The following is a 27,734-nucleotide window of genomic DNA, read 5'->3' on the forward strand; positions in this document are numbered from 1 at the left end:
TATTACCTAATTAACAACAGCAGCAAAATAGTAGTGAAAGAAGAGACATTATGATACAACACGACTGCATTCGATTATTGTCAACACAAAACAAATCACTCTGAACTGTAAGTCTGCCTGATCAGGACTGGATTTCAGATTTCATTTTATTTTTCTTAAAAAGGTGAAAATTAAATGACATGCGTACTACATTTATTTTATTATAGATCATTATCTTTATTTGGGAAAAAACAATATGGGAAATGTCAAAACAGGGCACAAAAAATAAAATAAAATGTGCAAAGGGTGATTGCACATTTCATTTTTTTGTTACCTGTTTTGACATTTCCCATATTGTTTTTTCCCAAATAAAGATAATATAAGCACGGAAGTGAGATGAATACTCTAACTTAATTTCTGTGATTTCTAGTGCTATTCAGGACTGACTTTAAGGCTACATTAATTCTTTGCTGATAATGTATCTGGCTGATAAAAATCCAAGGTCAGTTGATTTATAAAGGTTTGTATAGGAAGACAGTCTTATACAGCAGACATTTTTTCTTTCAAATGTTGTTTTAATAAATTTTATCATTTCTTTTATTTAGTAAGAATTTGGTCATTCAAATTCGAAAGTCTTTGTAAACCTTTGTAACGCATTTGTTGTTGAAAGGTACAACGATTAGAGAGGAGAGATCGGGCACTGTGTAGACCTCCTGCGCCATCTACTGGCTTAAATCTTCAATGACCACACATAGGATTACCTGTGTGCTGGATTACTGTAGCCAACACATGCCATGTATTAAAGCCTCTTTCATAGCAAGTGAGTTCATTCGGCGGACATCTTGGGAACGCAATTTTTGGCAGCTACTTTAGTCAAGCAAGTTCACAAGGGCCGGACAAACTCACATTTCAAATAACACGTATCAGAAAAATCAGAAAAAGAGTGGCCTACTCCTTCCGCCAGATGTCTCTGTTTTTCTCCAGCCTGGTCAAGTTTGGTATGGTCTCCTGCTGAACCAGCTGAAACCTTGGAGGCTGTGAGAGTCCAGCTAAAAGCAGTCTCCAGATCAGGTTAAAATACAGAAGAATAAAAAAACAACAACACGGTGCTGTAGAAAAACCATGGTTATTACACTTTTACCACAAAAAAAAACATGGTAAGGGTAGTTTTAGCTTTTGTTTAGCAGGGAGCATAAAGAATTCATTTCCAAAATGTACAGTTATAATCTTAGCAAATGTTAATTGTAACATAGTACATGAAAAATTTAAATAAATAAATAAAAGCTGTCTTTTAACATTAGATAATAATAAACTAACAATGACAAAGATGGATGAATGGTGTAAAATATACTGGTCATTGTTAATTTATGTTAGCAAATGTTAACGAATAACGAATTAAAATCTTTATTTAGCCCCTTCTAAGTACTACGTCTCCCAGCATTCCTTGCGGCTCTGTTAAAGGTGAAAGTTGACACACAGGTCTAGTGACGTCATTTCATCATGGCGGCGCTCGGTGTAACGCGGTGTGTACTGAGGTCTTGCGTTAAAGTCGTGGATCAAAATGCACAAATGCTTTTGCGGAATGCTAGACGACCGCTGTGTGTTTCAACACAAGACAACAGTAAGCTGACAGACAAAATGCAAAATCTGCTCTTGCATAATAGAAGTGTTGCGTTGACCTTGTGCATCACGTTTAATGTCTTATGTGATTTATATTATCGTTAAAAAGCTTTTAGGTCAGTGTACCAGCTTTGGTATATAAAAGACTAACAACAGAGTAGCATGGACATTTTGTGGTTTTCTCCTTTTTACATTTACCATGGCAATCTTAAATAATTTTACACTATGGCATTATGTGACAATCACTGTCGTTGTCTTGATAGATTTATTGATTGTGTTGCTTTTCTGTGTTCAGCTTCAGTCAATGTCCCTCAAACCAAGTTCACAGATCCAGAGGTTCAAGATATTCTGACCAAAATCACAGGTTTGGATCTGCAGAAAGTCTTCCGGCCTCTAAAACAGCTGCTAACACCACCTAAATATAAACTTATGACAGATGCAGAGATAGAGGAGGTGAAGTATTATGTTTTATTATGGGATGATGGCATTCATAAATGAAATGGGATTTGTGAGAGGTGTCTGTGTGTTTGGTGGATGTATAGGCAGTGCATAAAGCAGAAACGCAGGCTGAACTGTTGCTGAAGATGCCTCCAGTATTGCCGGAGAGAAAACCCATAAATGATGTGCTGTCCGAGGATCAGATATTGGAGGGCATGGATACCGCGAAATATGTTTTTACGGACATCAACTTTAACATCCCACATCGAGTAAGAAAGACAGCTTTGTGTGTCTCGTTTTACATAGGTTTTCAATTCAAGCATTGCTTGTTTCTTGTGTGGTGTAGCACAGAAAGAAATGATTTTGGTTTTGTATTGTCATTGTATTTTTCTCTCTTACTGTCACTCCAAAGGAACGCTTCATTGTTGTGAGAGAGTCTAGTGGCACACTGAGAAAAGCATCATGGGAAGAACGAGACCGGATAATTCAAGTTTATTTCCCCAAAGAGGGCCGCAAGCTTACGCCACCACCCATCTTTAAAGAAGAGAATCTCAAGGTAAGTCACAAAACTACCAAAAGTCAACAGGTTTTGGGGGTTTGCAAACATATGTCCTACAACTAGTGTCTTTTTTGCAGGTGGTTTTTGAACAGGATAGACACGAGGATGTGCTTAACTACTGTGTTGTACAGTTTGAGCCAGACTCTGCAGAATTTATACGGGTAAGTTTGTGTCGCTGACAAATTCAATCTGATAATATTCTCATTAAAAACAACCTTTTTTATTTGGATAAAGGCCCTCTGCATAGATGCGATTCCTCTCTAATTATTAACACATTGAAGGAATAGATCAGTTAAAAATGGATCTGATTTTTTTTTATTCAACAGTTTCATGTGAATACAAATGTGAATTTTAGTAAAACAAATACATTTTTTTGTATACCTATACCACTTCTGTATAAAATGCGAAAAATTATCCAAAATGTTGACATAACACACATATACCAACATAAAAGTAATGCATATGCCTAGATTTAATTAAAGATTGTTTTCTGTGAATCAATGTTTAAGAAATACAATAATATTTAAAAACTTAATCTAAACCCAACATATTTTATCTTAAAATAAATCAAATGCGTCAGCATGTAAATCATTTAGGTATGATTACAGAAAATATATTGTTGAATAGATGTTAATATCAAAATAATGGGTAAATTACAACATTTTAAATATTTCTTTTACATTTTTATATTTTCTGGTTATTACTTAATTGTTGTTATGTCTTCTGTGCCAAGGTGCACACATTGACCTATGAGGACATTGAAAAGCATGGCAAATATGATCTCCTAAGATCCACGCGGTTCTTTGGTGGTTTGACCTGGCATTTGGTCAGAGGCCAGCGGATTGACAACCTTCTTGTGGACATGCTGCAAAGAGACCTGTGAGTGGAAAAGAAATTCAAGCACAATACATTTGTATAATTGATAAACGACTCCATACAACAGATTTATTACAACAGAACATGTGCAAATGGGTGATTCTCACGAAAGCCAGACTTAAAAGGTGTCCAGCATCAGAGGTTTTTAAAAAGCTCTTGAAGCCAATTTTTTTTACATATAAGATTACGTTCTGAACTTACTATAACCATTATTTTTAGAGGATTTAAAAATATTTCCTATAGAATTATTTACAGTTTTTAGATTAGCATTATAAAAAATTATTATTACCGCAACATGATATTACACTAAATATATGCATTTACAAACTCATGTTTCGGTAATGAGAACTAAAAAGTTGTCTAGGTACTATGACAAACAAAATTTCAACATTTATCTGGAGAGAAAAAATAAGCTTACCTGGAAGCCATCTTGAGTGTCACAGTCAATTATGTCCCTTCCAACATTTTTTTTTGAAAATGTTAGTTCCTTAAGTGCTTAAACAATGATTGAAAATCGTGGCGGAGGATGAGAACATTTTTCTTGTACACATTTATATTCCTGATTATTGTCTCTACATTTACCAATGATCACCAAATACCACATGTTTCTTTACTGTAAATGTTTATAGTATAATATGCACTGAAGCTTTTTATTTTTTAGTTTTTTTTTATTATAAATATTTCCATGTCAAAGAACCCAAATCCAGTCATGGACACATTGCGGTAATAAAAATTTTCCCCTTAAATGTGAAAAAACAACAAAAATTGGTTTGTATGTCATTTGAAATCACGTGCAAAATAGTACATGAAGAGATGTTTATAACTGTATGCTTCTTATTTTGATACTCTTACTTTGCATTTACTTTTTTTATCAAAATGTTTCATGACACCTCATAAGTCTAATTTCACGAGAATCACCCAAATGCTCTTGCTTTATACAGAAAATTATTTTGAGGAATCATGTTTTCCAAACCTTTCTTCAATCAAACTTTGTTGCTCCTAATCTCATTATTAGATTGTTTCATAGACAGGATCTCAAATATTACACAAAGAGCAGTGTACAAATTCTTCAACAAATCTCCATGAGAAGAAAGTCAAGAATGTTGAATTTAATTATCTCCAGAATAATATTCTTTATAAAGATGATTAAATAATATCTGAAACTAGTAATGAAGACATTTTTAAAGTCTGGTAATTTTTAATATGGCTATTTTATTTTTTATTGTGTGGAATAAGGGAGAGAATTTGGTCAGAGATACAGAAGTTTAACTTTTGTTGTTTCTTTATGATTGATTTGTGATGTTGTATTTACAGAATGCAAGATGCAGTGAGGTTGGTACGTTTGTTTAATCTCGTTCATCCTCAGAGTGAATCTGCACGTCACGCTCAAACACAACAGGCTACTGACCTGGACCTTCTAAAGGTAACTTGCATACGTGTTATTGATAAAAGTTTGCTTTCAAATCTCTTATTCTCACCACACATTTCAACAAAACATCATGTAATGCTATAAAAGTTTGTGCCATAAAAAATATAGTTGAAGCAAACACATGTACTAATTTATGGAAAACTAATGGTAATCTTGTGTGTTTGCCCCTTTTTGTGTCTTTTCTTCATCATTCCCACCAATCTAAGAGATTTAAACAAATAAACCTGCATTCAGAATTCAAAAGCGTGTAAATTTAAATAAAACAATTAATGTGAATGTGGGTAATGATCTAGTGGTTATATTTATAAACCATCTCAGCACCCTTAGGCAGGAATGCATGGGCTCAGTGGGAACTTTAAGCGTATGTGCCTTTGACAACTCTAGAAACCGGTTAAAAGAGGTCAGGCCAAGGATACATCACTTCTTATTAGGTCGTGTTTGGATTTTTGACCCACATGAGGAGGTCATTTAGAGAGAATGGGGTGAAGAAAGGTGAAAAGAATTGGGTTTTGATCTGCCACCAGTAATGGAGAGAGACACGAGTGTCTGTATTGAATGTGAGATAGTGTGTTAAATTCTTTGAAAGGAAGTGGGATAATGCAAGAGGCTGACGTTTAGTCACGCTTCCTGCGTAGCGCACACTCGGCTCACCTCCGTCATGTGTAACGCTGACCCTTTAACCTCTGAAACAGGAAGGTGAGTAGGTTGATGTTAATGAAAACATGACAGTTGACATGAAGTTCATGGTATATTTTAGGTATGGTGTATAAAACATGAAAGTCATAATTCAAAATGTAAAAAAAACCCTGAAGCTCACACTAGAGGGGGAGCTGTGATGCATATGGCTGCCACATCCGGGTTGAATTGAGTCCAAGTACTCACAAGGGACTTGAGTTGAGTGTTGTTTTCCAATCCCACTCCATCTTCATTGTCCTTTCAGAATAAAGGTAAAAGGCTCATACATTCTGTAAATATCCATGCAGACATGCAAAAAAAAAAATACTTTTTAACAGATTCTGCCAACAATCCAGTTTTCCTGAATGGCCTGAGGCCGGGATAGAGCAAAAATATTTTATGAACATATACTATGTGCACCATTTTTGACAGAGGTGACAGTGTTTTTTGCATCTGATCTCTTTCAAATTTTAGAAGCATTGCTGAAATAAAACCTCATCTCTTGTTTAGTGTGCTTGCAATCATATTTGTTGACAAGTTACATGCAAACAGTTTAATATATTTTATGTTGCTTTTAATAACCACCAAGTTTTAAATGTTTATTTGAAGTTTTATAGATAAACGCTCTAGCAGTTAAAGTTGTTCAGATTAGTCAAAATGCAAGCATGTCCAGATGGGTAAAAATTGCGATGTGTATGTGTGCAAAAAAAAAAAGTTGATAAGCAGTTTCTGATGCATTTTTGTTTTTGTCTTTGTCTTAGATTTATGCCCAGTATGAGTCAAATAGAGCTGGATTCATCGAGCTGGCAGTGCAGACTTATGAACAGACCAAAGCTCTGAGCACCTCTTGAACACATTCAACTTTTTTCAGTTTACTGAAAAGCAATTACCATCACTAAAGGAAGTATATATACCAATATATAGTACCAAATGTTGCTTTGAAATGTGTTCTCATTTTGTACATAATAAATAAATCTTTGTATAAATGTTGCAGTTTCTTTATTTAAATGTATCACAATTATTTTTCTTCTTTTTTTCACATTTTACTGTATCAAACATAGACAACAGACTTTAATTCCAGACTCATTGTAGTGCGTAACCACTGATATAAATACAATTCCTGTCATCTGTGTAATTACTTGCATATAGGAAATTTGTGTTTCAACTGACAATCAACATGCATGTCCACAGTGACAATGACTACAGATATAGACAAAAGTTTTGTAGCTAATCCTTTCTGTCTTTCTAATAAAGAAGGGAAATGTATTTTTGTGACTCTGCTGCCCCAATCAAGATTTGTAATCTAATTTTGCATTTTCTTGCTCTTTCACATGGACAATTAATAATGATTTTCAGTGTTTTAAAACTTTTTTTTTGCCCATTTTACCTGAAAAAGAAAACCTGCATAATAATCATGCACACCTGAATATGAGGTGTTTTTACCTACAGCCATCATTAACAATAATAAATCACTTATAAATGATTATATACAAAATGTATTGGTAGTAAATAAGATTGATGTGGTTTGGAATTGTAAAATGAAAATTCTGATAAAAATTAACTTGCCTAATAAATTATGCGCACAGTGTATGTCCTTAAAATGCCCTTTTAGTGCCGCGTTCAGTATCAGTATGCAGATATTACTTTATAGGTCAAAGTGCATCTCTGTCATTGACATTTTGTAGTGCATTGTTCCCAAACGTTTTTACCCACCTTAACTGGTATAATCTTTCTCAAGATCCACCAAAATATTTTAAAGGTGCCAAAGAATGCATTGAAATAATATGTTAAATTGTTCTCAGATATCTACATAGATGATATCTACAGATTTTGAGGAATAATCAATTGTTTGGAGATTGTTGATGGAAGTGTCATGTTTGTGTTTTTCAGTATGGACCTGGAAAACGTAACTGTAACGTCAATAATGGAACTTTAGCTTAAACGTTAGCATATAGCATTAGCTAGCATATAGCGCTAACTCAGCACTCACAACTTTGTTTTTAGCATTGTAACAACATTGTACTTAATTTAATGTTGGGGCGTAAATCATGACTGTAACGTCACAGTTGTTATGTTGAAATGGTGAGGTTTACATAAAATAAGGAAACATAAATGAGGTTATTATTCATCTATGCCTACAGTAAATACAGTTTTACAGTATACAGCACCCTTAAAAAAAGTTTAATAGGCTATAGGGGAAAACACATATTTGTTCTGTTTTAGTAGTGTTTCGTTTTTATTTTTCTTCTCATTGTTTGAATGAAATATAAGTTTAATTGCAATACCATGTTTAAGGTATCAAAGATATCAAAACATTGTCACTGTCAGTCATTAATTGGACTCTAAATTGTTTATAGTGTTATTTACCACAGTCACTTGGCTGTTTATATTTACTTGTTATGTTTTTGTTATATTGCAGCACTAAGTTACATATTAGTGTCTGACATCATGGGGTCAGTTTAGGCATTTCTGCCAAGTTTAGTGGGAAAAGTCTGGATATTGCATCACATTTTGCCGTTTTATCAGCACCTTGCACCATGAGCAACAGCTTCCATATTACAAACATATTATTTTTCATCTATTTCATTTATTTTCTCAAACATATCAATATTTTCTTAAAGAATGGAGTGACAGGGTAAGCAAACGTGAATTATTTGTTTAAACAAATATACTGTTAAACACAACCTTCTGCCTTTTAAAGGCAGGGTGTATGATCTCTGAAAGCCAATGTTGACATTTGAAATAGCCTAAACAAACACGCCCTCACCCCAATAGAATCTGGACCCTTTTTTGATAGACCGGCCCCACACATACACAACCCAGGCAACAATGTCAGTTAGTAGACACGCACCTTACCGCTACGTGTCTCTTCATAAAATATTTACCTTCGTTTGTTTTCCTTATGGGTTTAACCACATTTGCATTTAACAAAAAACAATTCCAGTTGAACTTGTTTGGTTTTAGCTGTTTATTTAAATTGCGTTAACAAATATATACAGCACAACACCATCCAGCTATTTAAAAAGCGTTAATTTTTCTTCTTGAAAACTTGATGGCAGACTTTGTCCTGACAGTGGATATCCTAATAAACGTTGAGAGAGACAGAAATGTTGTATCACACACATACACTGAAACATTTATTAAAATACAAAATAGCAAAATGAGATATATGAAATGGAAAAACTATCTCAGGGAATACAATTACTAGCTCACTTATTACTCTAGCATAAAAGTGTGATATTACCATGTTTTGTTGGACATGTACTAAAGATATAACTATAAAGTACCATGTGAATTACATAAGTTTTATTAGACATTAGTTCCAGTCCTAGCTGTGCTGTACTAGCTCAGCGCCGCGTCGAGTCTCAACTCGGACGTATCGTCCCCCTGAAGTGCACATTAAATAGCGCAAGCTTATTCCGATAGCATCTACTTCAAAATATACATTAGCAGCCAATGTTAATCATTAATGATTTGGGACAAATATGATGTTATTTAATGTTAAACTATGTGAGTGGCGCGACAGGGATTTGAGCAACTTCCTGAGTCAAAGCTGGGCGGCGCGTACACCCTCAGATTACAGATTATCTTAGCCAAATGTTGTGCTAACAAACAATACATCAATGGAAACCTATTTATTCAGCTTTTTTTTAAAGTACCCTTATGACAAATATGGTATTCCTTGTATATATCATGGACTGTAAAAAATATATGTATATATGGTATATATATGTGTGAGGAAAGGGTGTAGAGTTACATTCAAGCTATTTTAAGGCATGAAGAAATTATCATTAAAGGAAACAAGTTTTACATATGCTGTTTTGATGCTCAAAGATGAGTTTTAAGGGATCAAATTATGGGTGGACTATTTTGTTGTTTAAGCACACTGTAAGGGCACGTAGTGTAAAGTAAAGTGCAAATCATGTCTTTCTTTTTCATATGATTTGTCTCTATACAGTATTAATGTATTAGTGTATTGTTTATAGGCCTATTCTTTACCAGGTAAAGTAGGTCTCCTTCAATCCACTGTTTCCAACCACGGTTCTCTTTCTCCCCTTTTTGCACACATACCAATTTATCACCGTCCCATGTCACCAGGGTCTGAAAACAAACAGAGACCATATTTTTAACTCGCTAACAAAAAATTTTATGTACCTTGGAAAATAACATGGTATATGAATAATGGTGATGGACACTGAGCATATTTTCTGAGCACTATTAAAATATAAGGGTCCAATTACAATCCACAAATTATTACACCGAAAGAAAAAATGATGTGATACATGTGCAATATAAAAGCTGATTGTTTTCACAGTTGGTACTGCTGATGCGTGTATTCTGTAATGCATAATATTCTATCATTCATGAGCCGTACTTTGTGTTTACTGTAAAGCTGTTTTTCTCTCGTCTAAAATTGTGAAAAGAGCTAAAAGAATTTTAGAATTAAAACTGAACTGAATTCTATTGAATTAAAGAAAGAAACTGATATTTTAACCCTTTGGCACCCTTTTTAGCAGTCTAATTTAAAAATCCAATACATCATGGTGCCACCACATTGCATTTTTAAAACAGCAGAAACATGAAAAGATGTTATGAGAAAGAGTACAAACAGATGATACATAATATTAGAAAATACTGAGACATTTGGGACACTTGCCTTAACAACTCTATTGTCCAGTCCTTTTGTGTGCTCCTCAAACTCTTCCCCAATCGTGAAGTTGACCTCATAATTTCTGAAGGTGCTGAGCGTTTTGGTCTCAAATTTGTCTCCATTTTGCACAATGACCTTAGTCTGTTTGAGATGCACCGCAATCTTACGAGTGGCAAAGTCGATATCTGTAGGTCAAAATGTTTGTTATTACAACTTTCAACAGAAATTTGTAGAAACACAGTTTTAACAGTACAATTAAAGGAACAGTATGTAAGAAATTTATATCAATTAATCATAAAATGTCCCTGATATGTCACTAGACATTAAGAAATAATTTTCATTTCAAATACTTATATCACTGACAACAGTGGTCCGGCCAGGATATTGTCATTTAAAAAGTGGAGTTGCAGCCCTCAACTGATGTTTATGTTGTCATTTTGTGTATTGGCCACCAGTTGTGTGATTGCAGTACCAGTTTTAGCCACTAGTTTTGTTATTGCAATACCAGTTTTGACCACAATCCTACATACTGTTCCTTTAATAAAAGCCTTATTATGCAATAGATTCACAGAAATGAACTCGCACATGCACACACAGGGACAAAGGTGACTAATGCGTTCAGATTCACTGATCTTTCACCTTTATCAAAGTGCATGATAAGATACTGTGACCTGGCATGAACTTTGACCCTTGAAGAAGCACCGTGTTCATGCAGTTTTTTAAATTTCAAAGTAAGTTTGAGATTTTTAATCAAAATGAGTCTCCTTACCTGGATAAATCAAGGTTACTAACTATGTTTGTGACTTAGGTGCAGTGTTAAGTCTTATCAACAGCTTTAAATAAGTAGAATTAATAGTTATTCAAATGCTCCAAGTGGCCTCTCTGTCATATACGACTGAATGTACGCTTGCATGATGCAGAAACTCCTCACTTTCGTGCCTTACACTGCATCCTCTTCTTTCAGTTTCAGTAAGAACAATAAAACCCAAATCAATGTCTGTTGTGTAAGCCATCACTGATATGTAATTCATGCAAAAGTTCATGCAAAAGTAAATCACTTACCCATGGCTTTCATAACATCTTCAAATTTGTCATTGGTGATCATCTCCCACGTTCCATTGTAATCCGCTGGCATTGTGAAGCTGGGATGGTGTTTGTGTGCGCGCAGGTGTGTGTGTGAAGGGGTATAGGATGTGGATGGGGAAAAAGGTCAGGCACTGCCTTTTATAGCTGTGTATCTTTGAATGTAGACTTGGTTCTTTTGATAAGACCCTTTATCTTCAATAAAAGAGGAGGAGTTAAGAGCTCTCTCGAAACTCCTCCTCTTTCAACAATGATAACGTTCCTGTGTCAGCTATTAATGTGTTCTGTGAGAGAGCATATCAATTTATACTGTATAAATGTATACAGTTATATAACGATTGTAATTACCTGTTTTAACTCTTGTATAATTATTATGCATGTTCTCATGACCCTGAGCCACAAAACCAGTCATAAGTTGCATTGGTACATTTTTAGCAGTCGCCAACATTTCATTGTATGGGTATTTTTATGCCAAAATTCTCAAATAATATCAAAGGATATTAAGTAAAGATCATATTCCATGAAGATATTTATGTAATAAATATATCAAAACTGTATTTATCATGTTGCTAAGGAATTCATTTGGACAAATGATTTTGTACTTTAAGTTTAAAGCTGGTTTTGTGGTCCAGGGTCGCATATGAATTGAGAGAATAAATGTTACATAGAAACATTGTCATATAACTGCAAAATGAATAACCTGGAAATATTTTGAACATATGTAGTGAAAATATTTATTTAATTAAATATTTTAAAGTAAGGCATATAATGTGTGCAACACTTCGAGGGGCTCTTTTCAGCCCTTGTAAAAGTGCAGGGTGTAATAAGTAATATAAGTTAACACAGAGATTAGATGAAGAAAGACACTTATCTTCTCTGTCACCATGAGACAAATGGCTCTCATAATCAGCTCACGGGTGTGTAAACCACAATCTTTGATCATTAGGTTTCATCATTAAAGCAGTCCAATCATCAACATGTTAAAAACTCACCTGTCAAGATAATGAAGTTCAAATGTTCTAGCTTTAAAAATATATTTATTCAAAATAAATTCATAAAATATTTATTATATCTGCCATTAGAGTCACAATATAACGTGTCTATGAATGACATGAGATGTTAATAAAACAAGAGCCCCTTCTGAAACTTTAGTACAATATTTGATTTTGTTACCAAAATTGATGGCATAGCTGTGGTAGTCTCGTGTATTATTATATATCTATCAAGTATGAAAAATGCTATAATTTTTGCAAAATAAACTCCTTACTGGCCATCTTGCTAAACATTATATCCTATTATGCTGTTAAACAGCAAAAGGCTGATTTCAGCATTAAAAGACCATGAATCTGCGTTTGTTTCTGTATTTTTTTTTTTAATGTTACATGGTTTAGTAAGCCGAGCAGAAGGGTGTATTGCTTAAGAAATAGAGCGTAGGGCATGCTTGTTCAGGACACATGACACAGTTTTCACCAACTGCCAAAAATTGTAAATCAGCAAGAAAAATGTCCACTCTTAAATAAAGTTGCTACATGATGCATCTCTGATTCACAAAAGGTCCTTTAAACTATTCAAATGTAATGGCATTTGTGAAATACCTTTTGTATCACCTTTACTTTGTAGAGTCAGTGCCACATACAGTCAGTGCCTCTTTCTAATAAGATCATATCGAAAAGAGACCAACGATTGGAAAAAGGGGTCAAGGTTTATATCACACTGTAAGTAGCATGTCTTTTTTAGTGTAATCCACAATGAGGCAACAGAAGCTTCACAGGATCTGTGTGCGCCCTCCCCTAATGACTCCTAACATCCACGTGTGCTACTACAGGATCTGATAACTGAAGAAATGTCAATGTTAAAACTGAATCTTTCCTTGAATTTTTAATTACATGTAGTTGCTGATTTAATAATGCCCGATTTTAATGTCTCCACTCACTTCAGACATTTCCATTTTGTTGGGATGTTGTTTCTTTGTTTTCTTTTTATGTAGTAGTCACACAATGTTTGTAATAGAAGATAATGATCACAAAGTGAGGTCTTAGTCTAAGAGTCTTATCTTTTTCCTACAAAAAAGATGATTTATTTAAAGGTGCAGTGTGTACATTTTAGTGGCATCTAGTGGTGAGGTTGCGAATTGCAACCAATGGCTCAGTTAACTGCTCACCTCTCACTTTTAAAACGCATAAGCTACGGTAGCCGCCACCAGACAAAAATGTCACCTTTGGAGACAGCTTCTTAAAAAAAGTTTGTCTGTTAAGGGCTTCTGTGGAAACATGGTGGCACAAAATGGCGACTTCCATGTAAGGGGACCCTCTGTGTATGTAGATAAAAAAATTATTCTAAGGTAATAAAAACATAAGGGTTCATTATAAAAGGTCTTTATACACCCCTGACTGTGTTTTCAGTTTTGCAGATTGGTTACGAATTTCCACAAACGTAAAAATTTATCGTTTCCTTACCCAAATCCACACAATCTTATCTTTAATTTTGCACACTGTAAAAATTCTTTGCTATCTTTTTTTTGTTCAAATAAACAATTATTTATCTTGACAAATGAGGAGTTGCAGTCAACTTCATTTTATATTTAAAAGGTTATAACAACTCATCTCTAGTCAAGATAAGTAATAGTACGTTAAAATGACTTATTAATAAATTCAAGGGTACCCGGGGTGGTTGCAAGGCTGTTGCAGTCCAAGCCATGAAGGCAACGAGACCATGTCTCTACGATATTCTGATACAGAGATATTGGTCTTCCTAAACGGTTGCTAGAGGAAGAATTGGCACCCACCAGTGACCCACAAGCCCATCACCATGTTTCTATGATGTATAATAATAATAAGGCTTTGCTTAAATGCAAGCACCATTAATAATAAGTTTGCATTGTTACAATTACCGTTAGACAAAATTTTGGTGAGTTTAAAATGTATTACATTTCTCAGTATTACATTATGAGCACTAGATTTTAGTACGTTTTGAGAGAATCATTGCACTGTGATAATTTCATTACAATAATAATGTAATACTAGTTACAGTACAGTTATTACATTAAGTTGCTACAGTGCACTTCATGGCATGATGAAGACTATTTGGATGCTCTTTAAATGTAAAATATTAGTTTTTCTTATAAGCAATAACACACAAACACGAGTATAGTTTTCCCATATTATTCTTAATTGTAAATGTTATATGGATTTTATACAACAGTTTAATAAACAATATTGTAATATTTGAGTTGATTTTAAGTTTCGCTTTGTTGTATACATAACAAATACCACACAGCAGTGTTATTGAACGAATAAGGTCTGAATAAGTGACTCATTTTTATAAAACATGTTGCTGAATTTTTACCACATAATACTTAACTATTCTTACCATTTCAACCATATATGGATTAGTAGTATGGCACTACAATAAGGTTCAAAATTCGGTCATTAACTTGCTTCTTGTGCTGAATAAATCAACCATCTGAATGAATCAATCGAATTCAATATTCAATAAAAACATTGGTGTATGCATTAATAATGCGATTGTAATCATGAATTGTATTTATACCGCATCACAACAGCATTAAACAAGTAAAAAAATGCCACTTTAGATGCAGCTTATGAGAGAAGTCATATAAAAGTAAGAAACAGGCTTAAGTTAAGTTTGTTCATGGCATTAACCTGACAATTGAAGAAAACACATGGAAAAGTTGAGATAAAAAGCTTTTAAAAAAGACCCCAGAACCACTAAACTCAAATGTGTTGTCTATTTACAGCACCCCAATTATGACACTCAAGTAGTCACAAAATAAAACTAGATCTGCCTTTCTTTATAAAACAGCTGCTAATGAAGATTTCAATGAAATATGAAGAGTTTCGTTGCAAAACGAGATAACTCAGTTTTTTAAATTTTTCAGAAATCTCGTTTTTTCGTTGAGCATTCCAATTAATATCAATTCAACTGCAGTTTGTTTGTTTTGATTTAAACCTTCCTAACTTAAAAAATACAGCTAAGTAGCACCAAAACACAAAATAATAAAATGATAACATAATAACAAAAGCAGCTAACTTGAAGAGAGTGAAAGGCACAAATCAATTCCAACCTGAAACTGTATTTTTTTATTCATAGAAAGTCACTTCTCTCCCACTTCAGTGGCCAACAAGCTTAACATCCTCTTTGAAACCTGCATTAAAGAATAAGCTCTTATGAAAAGACATTAAGCAAAAATGCCAAGTGACAACTGCATTACATACATTGCGATGCACAATTCAAAGTCCAGGTACAAAAGTTCATTGCTGTCCATAAGTTACATTTGATAAGGAATTAATACTGAAAGTTTGCAACACAGATCACCAAAACATCTTCCCAATATGAGAAATCACAGTACTTTGCTGCAAGTACGAAACTGATTTACTGTACTTAGCAAATAGGTACCAATTCATAGTACATGGCATTGCAATGCATTTCAATAGTATAAAAAAAAAGAAAGTAATGCTTAACCGAGAAAAGTTTAAATATACAATGGTTTGCTACAAACTGATTTTCTGAAACCTCTGGAAACATGTCAAGGAAAAGAAAAACGTACAACCAAAACCAACAGAGACAATAAAGATGGCAAAAGGAAGAGATTTTGTACATTTTGGCTCAACAATCCCTCAGTGACAATACAAAATGTGTCCAACGGTCCAAGAGTTTTAGTAAAGTGTGTTAGACTTAAATGCTCACTGAATCCTACAACTTCGAGACAAAAAAAAAAACAGTCTTAGAAAATGGTAAACACCGCTGACCCCTGAGTTTCTAATGCAGAACTAGTGTATAAAATAGCTCATTACAGTGTGCCTTTTAGTGCAAGCCAGCAAAATATGCTCAATTAAACCGGGAGGTATATTAGGATAGCACCCAAGCAGACAACGCTCCTCTACGCAGTCTTTTCTGTTGGCCGAATCACAAAGTGGGACTGGTCTGAACCAGCGGATCAATACATCTTATAAATCATTTTTCTGTTGCTTTTTCATAGAAAATATAAATATCCCTGAATGAAACTGATTCACAGTATATTGAGGACTCCAGTGCTACTACCAGTTATATTTGGGCACAATCAAGTGTCTTCAAGGTCTCTTAGTGTCTCTTGCATGGGCAAGGTCCTTCATTCGCTGTCTTGGTAATTGACGGTCCGTTTGCCTCTGTTTCTGGTCCGGATGCGCGTAGCCCGTTGAGGTTTTCCATACGACGCGTCGCTCTCCTCATCGGAAACGTCTCGCCGACTTCTCCGTAAGCCTCTAAGCCTCGTCTTTGGACCGCTTTGTGAATCCGAGCTGCTATCGGACTCGGATTCCCCGTCGCTCTCAGAGCTGCTTTCATCATCGTGACTACTGTAGCTCTCTCTTTCCCTCTGTTTAGCGTTGTGGCGCACCTGACGTTGGCGCGTTGTTTTGGGAGAGTCCTCCTCTGATCGTTGCTCCTGTTTGCCGCGTAACCGTCCGTTTTCCGTTGTACGCACAGTTTCAGAGCCGCTTTCAGAAGCATTAGAGCCCTTCTTTAAGCGCTTGGAGGGTTTCACGCTCTTTCTTTCAGGTTCCATGCACTCATCACTGCTCTGCTCAGAATCTGTGGTGAAGGCCCGTTTTCTTTTGGAGTCCCCTTGTGGCTTTCTTGCACGATAGTTCTTGTTCCTTCCACACTTTGACTGCATCTCCACCTCAGAATTGAAATCTTCATCCGAGTCCTCCATAACGTAGTTTTTCTTGGGAACAACCCTGAGAGAAATTCTTTTAGAAGCAGCTTTAGGGCATGACCTCCTCCTTGTGTGTGTTTTCTTATCCTCCTCGGATTCATCACTCTGTTGCCATTCATTAGAAGAACTGCTTTCCTTTTTCCTGGATCTTTTATTAACCACCTTCTCTTCGCTTCCTGAACTACAAACATCTGAGCTTGCATCCGGCTGCTTCTTCGGAGCACTAGACGCCCACTTTTTGTTTGACCTCATTTCCTCATCATCATCTTGACTCTCATCATCATCAGATTTGAACCTCTTCTTTTGTGCAACAGATTTCTCTGAACTGGAATCATCTGAGCTGACAACATCTGAGCTGGCATCTCGCTTTTTTCTCTGAGTGTAAGTCACACACTTTCTGTTTCGGAGTGACCTTTCCTCAGCATCATTCTGGTCCTCATCTTCCTCAGATTTAATCCTCTGTCTGTGCACAACAGATGTCTCTGAACTTGAACCATCTGAGCTTGCATCCTCCTTTCTCAAAGCACTGGATGTGGACTTTTTGTTTCTAAGTGATCCTTTCCGCTTACGATCCTCACATGGATTCGTGTCATCATCGTCACATGATTTAATAGGCTTTCTACATTTTTCTGGAACGTCACTAAGCTCCTCCGAGTCCTGGGTTGTTGAAGTTAATGCATCCATGGCTGAGGTTTTCTTGTGGATGTCTTGAAGTTTCAGGACAGAAGTTTGTTCTTGGCTTTTTGATGGTAATTTACCCCTCTTTAAACTCTTCATTTCCACCTTCCTTCCATTTTGATGAGAATGCTTTTGAGTTCTGGGCATTTCTTCCTCATCAGAACTTCTGACATCCTGCTTTCTTGATTGGTGTATTTGATGATCGTCCTGTTCCTCTGCATCGCTGTGATTCATGTTTTTAATTTTACTGACGGCAGCTTTCGCCGTCATCCTTGTGGACTTCCGTTTGATAACGAGACCTTCGTCAGACTCCTCGGCTAAACTTTCGCTCACATTCTGCTCATTATCCGAGTTGTCCTCACTTTCAACGTATTGGCGTTTGGTGCCATGTCCATTAATGGAAGAAGTTTCTATCAATGGGAAATAAGAAAATATCAGAATGTAAAATGTCACTTTTCACAAGTCTTTGGTTTAACATAAAAAGATACTACTAAACGCACCCTTTCTCTCTGCTGTCTGTCTACATGATCTACGGGCAGCTTTTCGACTTCCTTTGTTGTCAAAGGAGAAATCGCTGTCAGCGCAAGCATCACTTTTCTCTTCATCGCTGGCAGAAACATCGCTTTTATTTGATTCTGTGAGAAAAAGACAAACATGAAAATAGAAGTGACAGTATAAACATTTTGTAAAAGCCTGGGCAGTATAACATTATATGCAACCTTAAATATTTGCTAAAAAATAAATTCTGCTGTAAACTGCAAAAATAGATTTCCAAGAAAAAAAATTAGGGCTGTCAAAAGAGTAATCACGATTAATCGCATCCAAAATATAAGTTTGTGTTTACAAAACATATGTGTGTGTACCGTGTCTAAATATTATGTATATATAAATACAGACAGACACATTCAGGTATATATTTAAGAAATATTTGCATTATAATACTGCATATACATTTATATAATTTATATTATATACGAATATAAATATTTTATATATAAATATAATCACATTTTCTTAAATATATACATAATTGGGTGTGTTTTTAAATATAAATAATAATTATACACCGTACACACACATTTGTTATGTTAACACAAACTTTTATTTTGGATGCGATTAATCACGATTAATCTTTTGACAGCCCTAAAATAAATTCTTAATATTTTTGTCTTGTTTTCAGTAAAATATCTAAAAACTCTTAAATAAAGATGCTTAAATTAAAGGCGGAGTGCACGATGTTTGAAAAACGCTTTGGAAAAGGAGACGGGCCGACTACCAAAACACACTTATAGCCAATCAGCAGTAAGGAGCGTGTCTACTAACCGACATCCTTGCCGGGTTGCGTATGTGTGGGGCGGGTATATCAACAGAAGGTCCAGATTCTATTGGGGTAGGGGCGTGTTTGTTTAGGTGATTTCAAATATCAACATTGGCTTTCAAACATCACGGACTCCGCCTTTAAGACCCAAGAAAATAAGTCTAGTTTTTAGACCAAAAATATCAAATTTAAGTGATTTTGTGCATAAAACAAGCAAAAAAAATCTGATTTAGTCTTTAAGAAAAATGTTCAAGATTTTTTTGCTTACCCCATTGGCAGATTATTTTGCTCGTTTTATGCACAAAATCTCTTAAATTTGATATTTTTGGTCTAAAAACTAGACTTATTTTCTTGGGTCGTTTTGCTCATCAAGAAAAAGCATCTTAATTTAGGAATTTTTCGATATTTTTGCTGAAAACAAGACAAAAATACTAAAAAAAATCTTTCTTGAAAATAATTTTTTGCAGTTTACCAAGTTAAAAATCCACTACCATACAGAAACCCACTGTCTACTTCACAAATCGTGTTCAACCTGGATGCTTTCGATATGCACTGCTATTTTTGGCTTTAAGTTCCATATGTGTACTTTTTATTTGAATTATCGATAATGGGCTTTAAATATTTTGGGGTTAAAATTCAAGCAACAACTGTGATTAGATTCAATTTCAAGTTATATTGCAAAGTAAAAGTGTGACATGCTTCTGAAGTATTGCAACGCATACTCAAAATATTACCTCTGCATTTAACCCATCCCAGTGAATATTGAACACACATACATGGAGCAGTGGGCAGCTATCCATTCAGTGCCCAGTTGCAACCTCAGGCAACGAGATTCGAAATGGCAACTCTCTGGTTACAAGCTCAATTCTCTAACCACTATGCTACGACACTAGGATAAGGTTGTTGCCACACCCCTGAAAATAACTTTTAAGCTAATGAATGTATACCCTGAGAAGCGTCGTCTTCCTCTGAATCACCACTGCTCTGAATTACAGCCAAGCGTTTGCTAGCGCGGGTCACGTGTCGGACGCTGCATCTACGGCCCTCCTCATCCGAGCCATCGTCTTCCTCCAGGGTCTCCATGAGTTTTATCTTACTGACGGCTGCCATGGCAGTTTTGCGGGTCCTGCGCCGACAACTGACAGAAGATGACGACTCGTTCTCAGAGGCATCAGAGTCCTGCGACGGCTCCTGGTCACTGCAGGGCCGTGCCCTCTGACACTCCTGGCTCCTGCTGTGCCCGTTCACCATGGCGTGGCTCTCTAAAATACAGACAGACACCTCAGTAAAGGATGTGTGTAACATTTCAAAAGCATTTTCTATACCAAAATCTGGTTATTTACTCAAGTTGGTGGTACGGCAGCACAATATATATTTTTTAGCATTGACATCGCAATGTGCACATCTGTAATAGTCACATTGCAACTCATGCAATGTAGGTTATCTTTTTAAAAGGGAAACTATTTTGAATGCCTTTTGCTAGTGTTAGGGCTGGGTATCAATTCAGATGTTCCAGATCGATTCGATTTCGATTCTTGATTCAATTTTCGATTCCGGTTCTCGGGTCGGTTTTTATACTCGATTCTCCATTCAACTCAATAAATATAAATTTAATACAAATACTATACTAATAAAAAAAGAACAGTGAACATAAGTTTTTAAGTGGGTAATTAATTAAAAGCCACAACACTATCCCATAACTGTACGAAAAATCTAAGGCACAAGTTGAAACATTTTCTATGGAGATGTGGTTTCCTAACAAAATCATTCTAGATTACGTTTTTCTTCTTAAATTTAGCTATTCAAGTCATCTGATAAAGTTATCCTGTATTTTTTATATCGCAAAATACATTGCGGCAAAACTAAATTTGACGATGTCAGTTTTCTTCATTATTGTGCAGCCCTAGTTGGTGTCCATCCATATTTTTGCTTATCTGCATATTACTTAATATTATAAAACAGTTCTAGTCCTTGATTCTGATTGGTCAATATGACTGATACATCCAATTACTCTGCAAAGGATGCTTATCAGTCATACACAAATGTAAACACATGTTTACGGTCAGTGAGGGACTATTTTTCCAGTGGAATGAAGACTTTGCTATTTTACTTGATTAAAGTTGCGTTGATACATACTTTTTTTTCTTAATATTTGTATTGTGCGATAACTGATTTATAAAAATAATGGTAACACTTTATTATAATGTTCATTAATTAACATTAGTTAACTACATTAGTTAACATGAACTAATGATGAACTGCACTTGTCCAGCATTTATTAATCTTTATTAATGTTAATTTCAACAATTACTAATACTTTATTAAAATTTGGTTAACGTTAGTTATTGCACCGTGAACTAAAATGAACAAACAATGAACAGCTTTATTTCTATTAACTAACATTAACAAAGATGAATAAATACTCTAACAAATGTATTATTGCTCATGGTTTGTTCATGTTAGTTAATACATTAACTAATGTTAAATCATGAACATTATAATAAAGTGTTACCAAAACAATAATGTACTCGAGACTTTTGTTTGTTAAAAAACAACAGCATCATAAGGCAACAGCAGAAGCCTTCGCTTGTGTTGTTTTGGAAAATTGTCCCGTGGTGAAAACTAATTGAGGAACACTGGTCTAAGATGAATTAAATCACACCACACTCTAGGACAGGGGTCGGCAAGTAACTTTGGCCGCGGGCCAATATTTTTTTTAGCCAGTAGATGGCGGGCCAACTGTTGTTGGCACACTTACGTCTTATTTTGAATTAGCCTAGTATAGGCTATCTGATCTTTTGTCAAGAAACATTGTCTTTATTTCCTATTTAAAAGACGAAAGACGGCATGAAAAATTGCTAAAAACATGGTAATGGGTCTGTGTATCATTCGTTCAATCGTTTTTTTTTTTCAAATTAAAAACAAAAATGAAAAAATTAACCACCACGGGTTTTCTGATTGTGTGCTCAGATAAAAAAATTAATTACTGGATTAGACATTTTTTTTATTTAACTCCTTTATAGGCATAATATATCAATGAAATCATTTTAAACAGATCAAGTACTATAGTGGTAATATTACAGGCATTTATGCTCTCATGAAATACTCTTACAGTCCGACTTTTGAACTATTCCTTTTTTTATTAATATTTAACCGGGACACACATATACACACCTAAGGTTTAAGGAGGTCTCCGCTGGACTGTTTTTTGTCCAGCTCCGACAAGGTTCTATTCATAGATTCATTTGTGTTCACCCGCTTTATTTCCCGACCTGACGGGTCCGCAAAACTTAACGTCACGTTTCGTTTCCAGAATCTCACATTCAAATGTCTCTAACGAAAAGAGACAGATAATTTTAAATGTTATACAAAAATTGTGTTCGTGCCAATAAAAATATTATTTTAACATTGTATTCATTGTATTTATACTATTATATTATTTATATATAAATAGTATAAATAATATATAAATAATAAATTAAATAGGACAAAGCCTCTCACTCAAATTTCTCACCATCATAAACCGAGTTGGTCGCGGAGTTGCTGTTCAAATTGCTGAACATCCTCCTTTGCCAAATTTATAGCGTTTTAAACGGAGGTAAAGATCAAAGAACTATGCGTTAGGAAAATTAATAATGGCTTTATTTTAATAGACATGTAAAACCATATTTTGGCGGATTACTTTCATTTTTTTAACGAATTTACCTGCCCATTTAGTCTTAATAATTAACGGTAAACGAACTTGACTTGCTGTTTTCGAAGGCAGGTCGAACCTTAGGTCGGGCGCTCGAGCCCCAAGTTCAAGTAGCAGAAAACAACAGTATTCCTTTCAAATCTACTTTAAAAGTGTATTAGTTAAAATATTATTGCAGTAAAAGAGTTTATTTTTATACTATTTTGTAGTGGTTTCTAAAAGCCAGCAATTACTTTTCAGTAATTTGCAATGTCACGGAGTTTAACGTCTTCACGCGTGATGAATTGACATGATTTACGAGGTAAATTTGCAAATGATTCATGAAGTCATACCTCTGCAATTATTTAATCGATTGTGTTTTAGAAGTATGCTCAAACTCTAATGACAGTTATGATCGCGGATGCGCTGGTAGAGAAAGAGAACGAGAAAAAGCGGCCCGTTAAGATAGCTATTATACGCATTTTTTTCAGGACATTCTTGCTATTTGTCAGTGTAGCAATAAATAATAATAATAATAATAATAATATACGCGAATAAATAATAATGAAAAAAGTTCAAAAGTCGGACTGTAAGCGAATGAGACTTACAGGAAAGCATGGTTGCTATTCAAACCCTTATTAAAACCCTTATTAAAATGTAATCTGTTGGTACCTGATCTGTTTAAATTTATTTCATTGGTATATGTCTGCTAAGGTGTTCAATTAAAATTTGTCCGAACCCGTTTTCATTCATTTTTTTATTTTTGATCTGAGCGCACATTCAGAAAACGAGTCGTTTGATTTTAGTTGAGGAAATAAATAATAGAAAAAAAAATAGTTTTTTTTTTTTTTTTTTTTTGTTTTGATTTGAAAAAACGAATGAAGGAATGATACACGGGGACATTTTTGTAAACTGTTATTGTAAAATAAAAAAATCTGATTAAAAAAAATTTAAAAAACGGACTTCAAATTAATCCGGCGGGCCAGAAAATATTGCTGGCGGGCCACTTGTGGCCCGCGGGCCGCCTGTTGCCGACCCCTGCTCTAGGATATGCTCAAAATTTCATACCAAATATAGAGTACATCAAAACAGGTGAATATGATTGTTAGTCATTGGTTGGAAGGTCTCACCATGTCTCTGCTTTGTTGATTTATTCTGTGCAGCCCTCCTCGTGGCTCTTGTCTCTCGCCTAAAGAGATGAGACGATGAAGCCCCTTCATCATCCTCAGACTCACTTGAAGATTGTTTGCTGTCCTGATCAGACCCTACATTAACATGATGAAGGCACAAGTTGTCTTCTGCATCCAATCCTGATTTCAAAGTTCCATTAAAAGATCTTACATAAATTATAGGAGAAAAGTTTTTTTGGTCTCACCAGACATAGACATGTGTCGCCGTCTAAAACCGTTCTTCGATTCGCCGACTCTACGGCGCTCTGACACTTTAGCTGAGGTAGATTTGGTTGTAGACGGTTCCATGGTTTCCTGAGTTTTAACAGTAGCCCTCTTTTGACTAGTAATAGAGAGACCGCATGAGTAATGTGTATACAGGAGGCAATAAACCGGTTATATTAACTCAGAGATCAGGCTTACCATGAGGATTCTTGGCTAGAGGCAGCTGAATCCTGATGCTGCATTTTCTTCCTGAACCTCTGACTCCGTCTTAGCTTCAAGCTACTTTTGACAGCGGTCTTGTAGTCGGAAATGATTTTTCGTATGCTCTCCTCAAAAAACGCTGAGAGTCGCAATGTCATACTATAAATCTGTCAAATGACACAAGAAATGGTCATAATAATCTGGATTAATAGGATTAAGCACTTGTTCTAGATGTTACTGCATTACCTTTGACCGTTTATTTGGCGTGTAGGCTTTAGCATTGGCAAATATGAGCCTGGTGTCCTTGCAAAGGTCTGTGAGATTTTCGTAGCGGTCTTCCTCAAGAGTTTGTCGGACAGTTCTAAGGTCCATGGGTGTATCAATAATATCCAAGTAGTCCTGAGGTACGCAAAGACAACATGAAGGTTACATTCAAACATTAATGTTGGAGAGAAAATATATTATTGAGGCTCACTTCCGGTTTACGGGGTACGCTGGCGCGTTTGGCTGCCTCTCCTCTTAGGATTATTGTGTTTATACGAGTTTTAAGGAGTTTTTAGAGCTTTTAAGTGGGTTTTGAAGCACGTTGACTGCCCATTTGTTGCCATTCGGAACTTTGCATTATCCGTTGGATTACTGTTTTTATTACTGGTTTCATTCTGGAATCTACTCTCCTGCTGCCTCTTCAAGGAACTTCATCGTTGTGAGGTTACGACTGGTGTGGACTTCTTCAACATGGCTTTGAGGTACACTGCACGCGAACTGATGAATCTTAAAGCAAAGCTTTATTTGGCGAATGACATATATGCGCGCTGCGATCACGCTGGTATTTTGAGACCCAAGCGATTTATACTTCACTCGCAAGGGCGCAGCTTCTCTTGCTTATCATAGTCACTATCTATAGGCCTCCTAAGATAAACAAAGACTTTTTGTCTGAATTTGCAGATATGTCCTTGTTGTGCCTCAAATTTGAGAGAATTCTCATTTTGGGTGTTTTTAACATCCGCATGGACATAAAAGATTCTACAGCAACAAAAGACTTTTCATCCTTATTGGAGTGTTTTGATTTGAACCAGCTTGATCTGGTGATTTTAAATGGTTCCTTTTGTGTCTCAGTTGTCCACCTTTGACTTCGGGCTATCCGATCATCTTGCTGTATTGCTTTAATATGGAGCTACCTGACATTAACACTACCTTTTTGCATACTATAAGCTATCGCAAATGGTGATCTATTGCCCCCACTGATTTTGCTGAATATATTGACTCTTCCTTAAGCTGTTTTTCTCCATCTGATACATTGGAAGACAAAGTCGTCATGATTAACTCTGTTCTCTCATCTGGTTTGGATTTATTTGCCCCGTTGAAATCTCAATCTGTTTCCTTTTGACGTTCCTCTCCTTGGTATAATGACAATCTGCGTGCAATGAAGAGATCATTTCGTGCAATGGAGCGTAGGTGGCGTGTGTCCACCTGACTGTTCATCTGCAGGCATGGAAAGACCACCTACATGAATATAAGTCTAATATTGCAGCGACAAGATCTGCATACTTTGCTCAGATTCCATCAACAAGCTACTTAAATGTGATAATTCTATGACTGATTCTGCCTGAACCTACCTTGGTAATAAGTTTCTTGATTTCTTTAGCTCTAAGATTGATCATGCTCGAAAATGTATTATTTCTTTACCTTTGTCCGTTTCTTCTTTTTCTGCTTCAGAATTTACTGGTATTCATTTCTCAAACTTCTCCTTAATGGATTTGAATTCTCTATTAAATGAGGTTTCAAAAATGAAAGCTGCCACTTCCATTGTTGATCCTTTACCAACCAAGTTATTTCAGTCGTGTTTATTTATGCATATTTATGTCCGGCTGTATTAAACATCATCAATGATTCTTTGTGTACTGGTGTATGGCTGCTGTGACTCCTGTACCAAAAAAAATAACATCAACTTTAATAATCTCAATCATTTCCATCCTATATCCAATCTTCCATTTCTCGACAAAATTTTGGAGCGAATTGTTGCAAATCAATTGAATTCACATCTTACCACAAATAACCTCTTTGAGCTCCTTCAATCAGGATTCCGTAAACTCCACAGCACTGAAACAGCTTTAGTCAAGGTCACTAATGATTTACTAATAGCTTCGGACTCTGGCTGTCATTCCTTGTTGATTCTTCTTGATCTCAGTGCCGCATTCGACATGGTTGATCATTCAATTTTACTTACTCGGCTGGAATCTGTCTTTGGTGTCTCTGGGATTGCACTAAATCGGTTTAAGTCTTATCTTTCAGATCGGAAACAGTTTATTACTATGGGTGGTTGTAGGTCTGATACTGGTGTTGTAAAATCTGGTGTTCCTCAAGGATCAATTTTGGGACCTCTACTTTTTAGTATTTACATTTACCCATTGGGTCAACTATTAAGATCACTTGGTCTCAATTTCCACTTTTATGCAGATGACACTCAGGTGTATGTACATTCAAAGCCTGATGTTAATGTGGCTGTGTCTTTTCTCTCTCAATGTATTTCTGAGATAAAAAAAAGGATGACTGGTAACTTTTGGTACATGAACAGTGACAAGACGGAGGTAATGCTTATTGGTTCACCCTATCAGTTACGTAAGGCTGGGTCTCTAACATTAGATGTGGATGGCTCTTCACTGGACTTTAAAACAAAACTGAAAAATTTAGGGGTGATCTTTGATGCTTATTTAACATTTGTTCCACATGTTCAGAACACTGTTAAGACATCTTTATTTCATCTTAAAAGTATTGCATCCGATGCTGTCACTTCCGGTTGCTAAAAAAACTGATCAATATCTTTGTGTTTTCTCGCATTGATTATTGTAATGCTTTTTTGGTGGGGGTCCCAAGCGCTACCCTAAATAAACTACAGCTGGTCCAAAATTCAGCCGCCTGAATACTGACTGGAGCCATTACATCACTCCAGTTTTGAAGCTCCCTGTTAGATTTCGGGTGGACTTTAAAGTTCTTATGCTTACATATAAATCTCACTGAGCTTTTAGTTGCCTACACCCCTGTGCGTGCTTTGAGCTCTTCTGAAACTGGCCTTTTACTAGTTACTAATACCTGTTTAAAATCTATGGGTGATAGGGCATTTTCAGCTGTCGCTTCAAGGCTTTGGAATTCCTTGCCTGCTCCAATTAGCCAAGCAGAATCCCTTAGTGTTTTTAAATACTCCCTTAAAGCTTATTTCTTTAGGGTAGCTTTTACCTCAAATTGAACTCTCTTTTAACTCACTTATCCTGACAGTACGTTCTTATTTTGTGTGGTTTTTATATTTGACTTGTTTTATGTATTGTTTGTATAATTGTTTGTTTCTTTTTTCCCTTGTGCAGCGCTTTGAGATGCTACCTTTAAAAGGCACTATAGAAAATAAAGTTTATTATTATTATTATTATTGTCAGACCATCAAGATTATTG

General features: G+C 35.5%; 3 protein-coding genes across 3 annotated transcripts in view; 1 reads left to right on the forward strand and 2 right to left on the reverse strand.

The window, feature by feature from the left end:
* Nucleotides 1-1,441: 1,441 nt before the first annotated feature.
* On the forward strand, nt 1,442-6,562 carry mrps22 (mitochondrial ribosomal protein S22). The gene is made up of 8 exons (XM_055195581.2): nt 1,442-1,600; nt 1,895-2,052; nt 2,142-2,306; nt 2,450-2,593; nt 2,674-2,757; nt 3,330-3,475; nt 4,787-4,895; nt 6,338-6,562. Exons 1-8 carry the CDS (start codon nt 1,480-1,482, stop codon nt 6,425-6,427), a joined length of 1,017 nt encoding a protein of 338 aa, XP_055051556.2. The 5' UTR covers nt 1,442-1,479; the 3' UTR covers nt 6,428-6,562.
* Nucleotides 6,563-8,526: 1,964 nt separating this feature from the next.
* On the reverse strand, nt 8,527-11,482 carry rbp2a (retinol binding protein 2a, cellular). The gene is made up of 4 exons (XM_055195603.2): nt 11,290-11,482; nt 10,234-10,412; nt 9,576-9,677; nt 8,527-8,658 (listed from the first exon to the last, which is right to left on the reverse strand). The coding sequence occupies exons 1-4, from the start codon at nt 11,360-11,362 to the stop codon at nt 8,605-8,607; spliced, it is 408 nt and encodes a 135-aa protein (XP_055051578.1). The 5' UTR covers nt 11,363-11,482; the 3' UTR covers nt 8,527-8,604.
* A 3,905-nt stretch (nt 11,483-15,387) lies between these two features.
* The window catches only part of brwd1 (bromodomain and WD repeat domain containing 1), a 45,492-nt gene continuing 33,145 nt past the window's right edge, over nt 15,388-27,734 (reverse strand). The window contains exons 36-42 of the mRNA XM_073863095.1: nt 24,537-24,689; nt 24,288-24,457; nt 24,071-24,207; nt 23,826-23,960; nt 19,970-20,284; nt 18,205-18,339; nt 15,388-18,114 (exon numbers count right to left, since the gene is read on the reverse strand). Coding sequence (XP_073719196.1) covers nt 16,439-18,114; nt 18,205-18,339; nt 19,970-20,284; nt 23,826-23,960; nt 24,071-24,207; nt 24,288-24,457; nt 24,537-24,689 — 2,721 coding nt within the window. The 3' untranslated portion in view covers nt 15,388-16,438. The remainder of the gene's footprint in view (nt 18,115-18,204; nt 18,340-19,969; nt 20,285-23,825; nt 23,961-24,070; nt 24,208-24,287; nt 24,458-24,536; nt 24,690-27,734) is intronic.

Source organism: Misgurnus anguillicaudatus, chromosome 24, assembly GCF_027580225.2.
Source record: "Misgurnus anguillicaudatus chromosome 24, ASM2758022v2, whole genome shotgun sequence".
Taxonomy (NCBI): Eukaryota; Metazoa; Chordata; class Actinopteri; order Cypriniformes; family Cobitidae; genus Misgurnus; species Misgurnus anguillicaudatus.

Bases quoted from the DNA above. Each gene is read 5' to 3' on its own strand.
- mrps22 (XM_055195581.2), top strand. From the start codon at position 1,480: ATGGCGGCGCTCGGTGTAACGCGGTGTGTACTGAGGTCTTGCGTTAAA. The intron at 2,758-3,329 runs GTAAGTTTGTGT...TTCTGTGCCAAG, and splicing joins ACTCTGCAGAATTTATACGG to GTGCACACATTGACCTATGA. The intron at 4,896-6,337 runs GTAACTTGCATA...TCTTTGTCTTAG, and splicing joins CTGACCTGGACCTTCTAAAG to ATTTATGCCCAGTATGAGTC.
- rbp2a (XM_055195603.2), bottom strand. From the start codon at position 11,362: ATGCCAGCGGATTACAATGGAACGTGGGAGATGATCACCAATGACAAA. The intron at 10,413-11,289 runs GTAAGTGATTTA...TTTGACCTACAG, and splicing joins AGATGTTATGAAAGCCATGG to ATATCGACTTTGCCACTCGT. The intron at 9,678-10,233 runs GCAAGTGTCCCA...GTTTGTTTTCAG, and splicing joins TGGACAATAGAGTTGTTAAG to ACCCTGGTGACATGGGACGG.